This window comes from Macaca nemestrina, chromosome 15 (assembly GCF_043159975.1).
Source record: "Macaca nemestrina isolate mMacNem1 chromosome 15, mMacNem.hap1, whole genome shotgun sequence".
NCBI lineage: Eukaryota > Metazoa > Chordata > Mammalia > Primates > Cercopithecidae > Macaca > Macaca nemestrina.
The window spans coordinates 31,115,653-31,125,879 of NC_092139.1; the positions used below are offsets into that span (position 1 = coordinate 31,115,653).

The following is a 10,227-nucleotide window of genomic DNA, read 5'->3' on the forward strand; positions in this document are numbered from 1 at the left end:
TCTCACTTAAGAAAAACACAAAGCACTTAGAATGCCCAGAAAGCTATACAACAACAGGAAGTAAAGTAAGCAGTGCTTCAAGATTCGATGCCGGGGCCCTGAATCCCAGTAGTGGGGACTGGGGAGGAGTCGGGAGTCTCTATTTCTGGTTCAGAGGGATGGGGAAGCGGTGAGTCACGGGGTGAAGGCTTGCGCCACGGGAAACTTTGGTAAGGCCAAGCTATGAGGCAACAAAAAGTGAATCACAACGCTAGAAGACACCTTAGGCCTCAACTGAGGCCAAACCCTGGCTGACGGATGGGGAAACTGAGGCCTCAAAGGGACAGCAACTTGCTCAAGTTCACTTAGCAAGTGAACAAGCAGGAATCAGGGGATCTCCTCTCCCCCAGTCCCCTTTTCTCTCCACCAAGGAGGCTTTTCAACGAGAATTCTGAGTTAAGAGGATGGCGGAGACGCCAAGGGCAGCTCACAGATTCCTCCGAGGAGCCGGGAGAGGGCACAGGTAGGACCAGGAAGCACAGAAATGCTGGGATGGGGGCAGAAATGAGCCGAGGAGCAGGCAGGGGCAGTAGCTAGGCAGGTGGGTGAGGCCAAAGGGAGCAGAAAAAGGCGGAAGAGAAAGGGACAGTGTGAGGACGGAGGAAAGTGCTGTGAGATTGGGTCTGAAGGGGCCTCGCGGGGTGGAGAGAGGGTGAGAGGAGAGAGCAGAATAAGTCTGACGATGGAAAAGTCCAGGGATCGCGAAGACATTGAAGGGAGTCGGAGAGGGGGTCCCAGACCCGGCAAGAAGTCTGACCCGGAGAGTTCCAGGGTCAGACCAGACCCCGAGGTGAGTCACGAAGGGGGAAATCCGGGCCCAGGGATCCTGGGGGGAGCCCGTGGGAAGTCTGAAGGGGCCGGGCCGCCTCACCGCGCTTGTTTTTGGTGCCGTGCTTCTTGGCGGCCGTCAGCTCCTGCTCGATTTTCTTCTCTAGGAACTCCTGTTTCTTGCTTAACATCTCCTCCGTGTCCCGCAGCCGCTGGATGGCCTCCTGGGGGGTCGGGCCGCCCTTGCCGGCCTTACCCCCTCCAGCCCCGAACAGCTTCCCGAACACCGACATGGTTGCTGCTCGCCGCGCCGGCCTTCGCCGCCCGCTCCGGCTCGGCTCGGCTCGGCTCGGCTCCGGCGCCCGCTCCCAGCCCCGCCGCTCCCTGCCGCCGCAGGCCTCTCCTCCGCCTCCGCCTCCGCCCCGCAGCTGGGCCCGGCCGCGCCACCTCCCACAGGCCCCCACGCCCGGCCCGGCCGGCGTCAGGGCAACGCGCCGCTGACTACAACTCCCGGTGGGCAACGCGCCGGCCGCACCTCAAATCTAATGGAGGGAAGCGCGCTGCATGCCGGGAGGCTATAGTCTTCCGGCTTCAGGCGCTCCCCGGCGCGTCTTTTTGGTCTAGCTGGGGTCAAAGGGCGTGTGGCATGGTGGGAAATGTAGTCTTCTTGGCCTGTGCTCTGTAGGAGTAGTATAACAGTAAGACAAATAACAGTAAGTGTGCAACACTGCTCAAAAATGTATTGCTAGAATGGGATACCGGTATGCTTGAACTTTACATCATGTGAAGTTGTCTTAAAAGCGTGAAGGCAATAGTTGTTTTCAATTTCAACCTGTCAATTCTGTGGTCACAGAAGCAAAGCAGTATCTTCTCCAGTTAAGTACGGTTGTCTGCGATTTTACTTTCAGCAGTTTCACTTGTCCAACTAAGGTCTGACAGTATTAAATAGAAAATTCCAGAAATAAAGAATTCATAAGTTTTTAATTTCCATTGACCTAATGAAATCTCATGCTATCCTGTTCCATCCCACCTGCGATGTGAATCATCCCTTTGTCCAACATACCTCTACCACCTGTTAGTCACTTACCAGCTTAGGAGTTATCAGATGGATTGTCACGGTGTTTCAGTGCTTTCGTTCGAGTAACCCTCATTTTACTAAATAATGGCCTAAAGTGCAAGAGTAAGAGCCAAACTGAAGCTGTAAAGTGCTTCTTTTAAATGTAAGGATGGAAGTTCTCAGCTTAAGAAAAAAAAATCATATGCTGAGCTTACTGGGATCTGCAGTAAGAACGAATCATCTAGCCCTGGAATTGCGAAAGACATACCCAAGACTGGGCAATCTACAAAGGAAAGAGGTTTAATTGGACTTATAGTTCCAAATGGCAGGGGAAGCCTCACAATCATGGCAGAAGGCAAGGAGGAGCAAGTCCCGTCTTACATGGATGGCAGCAGGCAAAGAGACAACGAGAGCCAAGCACAAGGGGTGTCTCCTCATAAAATCATCAGATCTCATGAGACTTATTCACTACCACAAGAACAGTATGGGAGAAACTGCTGCCATGATTTAATTATCTCCTACCAGGTCCCTCCCACAACAGTGGGAATTATGGGAGATATGATTCAAGATGAGATTTGAGTGGGGACACAGCCAAACTATATCAAGTACCAACTACAAGCAATTAGTGTTAGTCACCTGGACCTCTGGGTTGAAAAGAATTTTGAGGCTGCATCAGAAATTCTTGTAAAAAAGTGCCAAGATTGGCCTGGCATGGCGGCTCGCACCAGTAATCTCAGCATTTTGGGAGGCCAAGATGGGAAGACTGCTTGAACCCAGGAGTTTGAGACCAGCCTGGGCAACATAGGGAGACCCAGTCTCAAGAAATAATTAAAAATTACCTGGACATGGTGGCACACACCTATGGTCCCAGCTATTCAAGAGGCTGAGGCAGGAGGATCACTTGAGCCCGGGAAGTTGAGGTTGCAGTGAGCTGTGAACATGCAACTGCACTCCAGCCTGGGTGACAGAGTGAGATGCTGTCTCAAAAAAAAAAAGAAAAAAAAAAGTGCTCAAGATGGATTTGTGATGTCTACCCAGGGTATGGGATGGGGAGTGGTGACACGCGGGCACAGTAGCTGCCATCTTGGCTGAGAATTCAGCTGCCACGATAGAGATTCACAGAGTGGACTGGCTCAGTACTGGAGAGTCCTGGGCTTTGCTGGTCTTTATTTTTCTGGTCTCTCAGACAAATGCACAGCCATTTCAAACTCTGACCAACTCGTATTAACTTCTTCAAAACTGTGTGAAAAAGAATGAGCCACTGGTACATGCAAGAATTTGGATGACTCACAGATATTATGCTGAGTGAAAGAAACCAGATACAAAAGCCTGTATGATTCCACATATACGAAGCTCAAAAACAGGCGAAACTAATCTGTGGTGTTAGGAATCAGAATAATGGTTACCTCCAGGGAGGTACAGACCAGGAAGAGGACCTTACGAGGTGCTAACAGGTTCAATAGCAGGATCCAGAGGTGTTCACATGGCTGTATACAAATTCATCAGTGTTTATACTTAAGATTAGTGCCCTTTACATATCTTATGTACTTTATTAAACATGTTACATTGGCCGGGCGCGGTGGCTCAAGCCTGTAGTACCAGCACCTTGGGAGGCCGAGACAGGCGGATCACGAAGTCAGGAGATCGAGACCATCCTGGCTAACACGGTGAAATCCCGTCTCTACTAAAAAATACAAAAAACTAGCCGGGCGAGGTGGCGGGCGCCTGTAGTCCCAGCTACTCGGGAGGCTGAGGCAGAAGAATGGCGTAAACCCGGGAGGCGGAGCTTGCAGTGAGCTGAGATCCGGCCACTGCACTCCAGCCTGGGCCACCAAGCGAGACTCTGGCTCAAAAAAAAAAATGTTACATTACAATTTAATAAAACATCTCTAGGCCAGGCATGGTGGCTCATGCCTGTAATCCCAGCACTTTGAGAGGCCAAGGTGGGTGGATCACTTGAGGTCAGGAGTTTGAGACCAGCCTGGCCAACATGGTGAAACCCTGAGTCTACTTAAAAAATGCAAAAATGAGCTGAGCATGGTGGCACGCACCTGTATTCCCAGCCACTCGGGAGGCTGAGGTAGGAGAATCGCTTGAACCCAGGAGGTGGAGGTTGCAGTGAGCCGAGATCATGCCACTGCACTCCAGCCTGGGCGACATAGCAAGACTCCATCTCAAAAATAAGTAAATAAGTAAATAAATAACATCTCTAGCTGGGCATGGTGGCTCATGCCTGTAATCTCAGCACTTTGGGAAACCAAGGTGGGAGGATTGCTTGAGGCCACAGTTCAACACCATCCCAGGCAACATAGTGAGATCTCTTCTCTAGAAAAAAATTTTAAAATTAGCCGGGCATAGTGGTGCAAGCCTGTAGTCTGGGCTAGTTGGGAAGCTGAGGTGGAAAAATTGCTTGGGCCCAGGAGTTCAAAGCTACAGTGAGCTATGATGACACCACTGCACTCCAGCCTGGGCAACAGAGGGAGACCCTGTCTCAAAAAAAAAAAAAAACGAACAACAACAAAAACACACACACACACACACACAAAATATCTCTAATAAGAGGAGCAACAGAAGAATGGTTTTTATTTATTTTGCACACAAAAATCCCATCTCATCTCCATCATCCCTCTTAGCCCCATGAAATAAGCATTACTATCCACCTCCATTTTACAGTTGAGGAAACCGAGGCCCAAAGAAGTAGGAATTGACTAAAGTCACATGGTTAAAGATACCCAGCCATATATTTGTAAACTTCCTTGAAAGCATTAATTATGAAATAAAACCTTAATTATGAAACTTGGTCTCACATAATTACACCAAGTTAAATACAGAGGACTTTGCTGATTTTTAGTTGTAAAAAAGAGTTCATCCAACATCCTCTCCTGATTAAACAAAAAAACAAACCTGAAACACTCAGCCAACTAGGAAGAGGAGAGAACATCTCAACCTGGTAAGAGGCATCTGTGCAAAACCCACAGCTAACATCATATTTAATGGTGAAGACAAAGGCCGAAAGCTTTCCCCCTAAGATCAGGAATAAGATAAGGATGCCTACTCTCATCACTTCCAATCAACATTGTACTGAAAGTTCTTGCCAGGGCAATTAAGCAAGAAAAATAAATAAAAAGGCATCCAGATTGGAAAACCAGAGGTAAAACTATTTATATTTGCAGATGACGTGATCTCATATAGCGAAAAACCTAAAGAATACACAGAAAGCTATTAGAACTAAAAATGAGTTCAGCACAGTTCAACAATATCAATACACAAAAATCAGTTGTATTTCTGTACATTAGCAATGAGCAATATGAAAATGATATTAAGAATCTTTTCCATTTACAATAGCCTCAAAAATAATAAAACATTTAGCAATAAATTTAACCACGGAAAGGAAAGGCTTGTCCTCTGAAAAGTACCAAACCTTGTTGAAAGAAATTAAGGAAGACCTAAATAAATGGAAAGACATTCCATCTGCATGGATTAGAGGACTTCATTGTTAAGATAGCAACACTCTCCAAATTGCTCAACAGATTCAATACAAGCCTTTCAAAATCTGAGCTGCATTTTTTGCAGAAATGGACAAGTTTATCCCACACCTCATATGGAATTGCAAGAGACCCTGAATAGTCAAAACAGTATTCAAAAAGAAAAATAAAGTTGGCAGATTCACAAGTCCTGATTTCAAAACTTACTACAAAGCTACAATAATCAAAGATGTTTATCGATCAGTTGAATAGAATTGAGAGTACAGGCCGGGCGCGGTGGCTCAAGCCTGTAATCCCAGCACTTTGGGAGGCCGAGACGGGCGGATCACGAGGTTAGGAGATCAAGACCATCCTGGCTAACCCGGTGAAACCCTGTCTCTACCAAAAAATACAAAAACTAGCCGGGCAAGGTGGCGGGCGCCTGTAGTACCAGCTACTCGGGAGGCTGAGGCAGGAGAATGGCGTAAACCCGGGAGGCGGAACTTGCAGTGAGCTGAGATCCGGCCACTGCACTCCAGCCTGGGCGACAGAGCGAGACTCCGTCTCAAAAAAAAAAGAAAAAAAAAAAAAAAAAGAATTGAGAGTTCAAAAATAAACCTATACATCTATAGTCAATTTATTTTCAACAAGTGTGCTAAGACCATTAAATGGGGGATGCATAGTCTTTTCAACAAGTGGTGCTAGGACAGCTGGGTATCCAAATGCAAAGGAATGAGGCCAGGTCCTGTGGCTCATGCCTGTAATCCCAGCACTTTGGGAGGCCAAGGCAGGAGGATTGCAGGAGCCCAAGAGTTTAAGACCAGCCTAGGTAACATAGTAACACCCCAGTTCTGGAAAAAAAAAAAAGAATAATAAATAAAATTAGCCAGGCATGGTGGTGTGTGCCTGCAGTCTCAGTTACTCAGGAGGCTGAGGTGGAACAATCACTTGAGCCCAGGAGTTCAAGGCTGCAGTGAGCTGTGATTTCATCACTCCACTGCAGCCTGGGTGACAAAGTGAGACCCTGTCACCCAGGCTGACCCTATATGAAATGTTCAAAATAGTCAAATGCATAGAGATAGAAAGCAGATTAGTGGTTGCCAGGATCCAGGGAGGGGGGAAAAGGAGAATGACTGCTTAATGGGTACAGGGTTTCTTTTTGGGATGATGAAAATGTTATGTAACTAGATTATGATGATGGTTACACAATATTGTGAATGTGCTAAAAAGTGCTGAGTTGTATACTTTAATTAAAATGGTGATTTTTATTTATTTATTTTATTTTTATTTATTTTTTTTTTTTTTGTAGCTGGAGTCTCACTCTATTGCCCAGGCTAGAGTGGAGTGGTGCAATCCTGGCTCACTGCAACCTCTGCCTCCCAGGCTCAAGCAATTATCCTGCCTCAGCCTCCTGAGTAGCTGAGATTACAGGCACTGCCATCATACCTGGCTAATTTTTTACATTTTTAGTAGAGATGGGGTTTCACTGTGTTGGCCAGGGAGGTCTCGAACTCCTGACCTCAGGTGATCCACCCGCCTCAGCCTCCCAAAGTGCTGGGATTACAGGCATCAGCCACCACACCCGGCCAAAATGGTCAATTTTATGTCATGTGAATTTTATCTCAATTTCTATTTTTATTGTTTGAGACAGAGTCTCGCTTTGTTGCCCAGACTGGAGTGCAGTGGCGCAGTCTCAGCTCACTGCAACCTCCACCACCCAGTTTCAAGCACCCACCACTATACCCGGCTAATTTTTGTATTTTCAGTGGAGACAGGGTTTCACCATTTTGGCCAGGCTGGTCTCAAACTCTCAAACTCCTGACCTCAGGAGTAGGTGATCTGCTCGGCCTCCCAAAGTTTTGGATTACAGGCTACAACCACCACGCCCGGCCTTATCTCAATTTTTTTTTTTTTTTTTTTTTTTTTGAGACAGTTTCACTCTTGTCACCTAGGCTGGAGTGCAATGGTGCAATCTTGGCTCACCACAACCTCCGCCTCCCGGGTCCCGGTTCAAGCAGTTCTCCTGCCTCAGCCTCCAGAGTAGCTGGGATTACAGGCATGTGCCACCACACCCAGCTAATTTTTGTATTTTTAGTAGAGACGGGGTTTCACCATGTTGGTCAGGATGGTCTCAAACTCCTGACCTCGTGATCCGCCCGCCTCAGCCTCCCAAAGTGTTGGGATTACAGGCATGAGCCACCGCACCCGGCCCCTTATCTCAATTTTTAAAAGTGCATTGAAGTAATGAAGAGGGACCATGTTTTGATGCCTACCACACAAACCTAGATTAGAAGTGGGGCTTTGCCATTCAGCCATGTGCTTTACCTGCCTTGGTTTTCCTATCCGAGAAACAGAAATAACACTATATTCCTCACCAGGCCATTCGATGACTCAGTGACAACACAGACAAAGGCCTTAGCACAGAATATGTATTCAACCAATATTTATGAAATAATAACCACAGGAATAATAATCATTAACATCCATGGAACCCTCACTCCGACAGACAGCTTACATAGAATATCTCATTTTTTTTTATTGTTATTTTATTTTATTTTTAGAGACAGGGTCTCACTCTGTCACCCAGGCTGGAGTGCAGTGGCACGATCATGGCTCACTGCAACCTCTGCCTCCCAGGCTCAAGCAATCCTCCCACTTCAGCCTCCCGAGTAGCTGTGACCACAGGTGTGTGCCACCACACCCAGCTAATTTTTGTATCTTTTATAGAGACAGGGTCTCCCTATGTTGCCCAGGCTGGTCCCAAACCCCTGGGCTCAAGTGATTCTCCCACCTTGGCCTCTCAAAGTGCTGGGATTACAGGTGTAAGCCATCACGCCCAGCCAGATTATTTCATTTAATCATCCAACTATATTTCTATGAGGCAGGTACAGATTACAGCTGAGGAAACAGAAGCTTGGAGAGGTTGAATAACTTGCCGAAGATCACACCATTATTGAGTGGTCTGGTTGGCACTTGAACCGTGAGAAAATAACAGAGAATCTTCACTCAGCACTTTATGCTAAGCCAGATACTGAGTCGAGGATTTTACATGCATTACCTCATTTAGCCCACACAACAACTATATGAGGTAGGCTTTATTGTTCCCATTTTATACGTTAACAGAGGTTGGACAGCTTGCCTAAGATCACACACTTGTAGGAGGCAGAGCTGGGATTCTTACTGTAAATGCAACCCATTTAGCCACTGTACTATTCTGCCTACATGCCAATGAATGAATGAACAGACATTCACACATACAAACAGGTAAATAAATAAAGTGTGGTGGGCCTGGGAGCAGGTCTGACCTCCCAGGGGAGTGGGGCAAAGTAAGCAATGGGGGCAGGAAAGGCCTGGCCCAGCAGAACTTGAGGGGTTAAGGGAGGAGTGAGGGGGAGGTGGGTGAGATTGTTGACCCTGAAAGGACCCTACACTCATGCTAATGGTGGGTTACAGGGCCTACTCCATACCTATATGTCTGACCACATGCAGGCCATGCAGCAGGCCCTAGACGGCCACACAGGCTCTAGTCAATGACTGTGACTCCTGGACTTTACCCCAGGGAAACCCACATCCTCACCCAGGCCCAGGCCCAAGGCATAGGTAGACTAGAAGTCTCCCTGCACGAGGATGGAAAAGTACACATCCAATCCCTTAGAATGTCCTGTTGGCTCTACCCTCAAAATATATCCAGAACCCTATCATTTCTTACCATCTTCATTGCTGTCACTCTGGTCAAAAGTACCTGCACTATTGCAGTAGCCTCCTGGTGGGCAGGATAATGGTCCTTCAAAAACGTCCGTGTCCTCATCCCCAGAATCTCCTTAAATGGACTTTGCAGAAGTGTTAAGGAGCTTGAAATGGTCGGGCACAGTGGCTCACACCTGTAATCCCAGCACTTTGGGAGGCCGAGGTGGGCAGATCACGAGGTCAGGAGATCGAGACCATCCTGGCCAACATGGCAAAACCCCGTCTTTACTAAAATTACAAAAAATTAGCCAGGCATGGTGGTGTGTGCCTGTAGTCCCAGCTACTCAGGAGGCTGAGGCAGGAGAATGGGGTGAACCCAGGAGGCAGAGCTTGCAGTGAGCCAAGATAGTGCCACTGCACTCCAACCTGGGCGACCGAGCGAGACTCCATCTCAAAAAAAAAAAGGAGCTTGAAATGATGAGATTATTCTGGATTATCCAGCTGGCCTCAACGTAATCACAAAACAGAAGCAAAAGGTTTCAGAGTCAGAGACTGGTAGGATGCTGCCCTTCTGACTTTGAATGGAGAAAGGGGCCACAAGCCAAGGAATGCAGGTGGTTTCTAGAAACCGGAAAAGACAATGGAACAGATTCTCCCCTAGAGCTTCCAGAAGGACACAGCCCTGCCAACCACTTGATTTTAGTCCAGTGAGAACCATATCAGACTTCTGACCTCCAGAGTGGTAAGATCTGTGTTGGTTTAAACCACTAAGTTTCTGGTTCTTTATTACAGAAGCAAGAGGAACCTAATACTCTTCCCCATTGGCCTTCCTGTCTCCATCTTTATTCCTTCCAGTTCATTCTCTACATGGTAAGCAGAGGTATCCTTTAAAAAATATGTGTTTGACCGGGCACAGTGGCTCATCCCTATAATCCCAGCACGTTGGGAGGCCAAGGCGGGTGGATCACTTGAGGCCAGGAGTTCAAGACCAGCCTGGGTAACATGGTGAAACCCCTCTCTACTAAAAATACAAAAATTAGCCAGGCATGGTGGTACACACCTGTAGTCTCAGGAGGCAGAGGCATGAGAATCGCTTGAACCTGGGAGTTGGAGGTTGCAGTGAGCCGAGATCATGCCACTGCACTCCAGCCTGGGTAACAGAGACAGACTCTGTCTCAGGAAAAAAACCAAAACATATATATATATATTTTT

The 10,227-nt window shown here is 47.3% G+C and overlaps 1 protein-coding gene and 1 long non-coding RNA gene across 2 annotated transcripts in view; one reads left to right on the forward strand and one right to left on the reverse strand.

Moving 5' to 3' along the window:
• Window positions 1-1,242, reverse strand: part of LOC105496521 (charged multivesicular body protein 4B) — a 46,611-nt gene extending 45,369 nt beyond the window's left edge. Inside the window, exon 1 of the mRNA XM_011767021.3 lies at window positions 911-1,242. Within this exon, the coding sequence (XP_011765323.2) occupies window positions 911-1,100 (190 nt within the window). The 5' untranslated portion in view covers window positions 1,101-1,242. The remainder of the gene's footprint in view (window positions 1-910) is intronic.
• LOC105496225 (uncharacterized) overlaps window positions 169-10,227 on the forward strand; it is a 21,071-nt gene continuing 11,012 nt past the window's right edge. Inside the window, exons 1-2 of the long non-coding RNA XR_011613416.1 lie at window positions 169-502; window positions 9,808-9,895. This is a non-coding gene — a long non-coding RNA (uncharacterized lncRNA). The remainder of the gene's footprint in view (window positions 503-9,807; window positions 9,896-10,227) is intronic.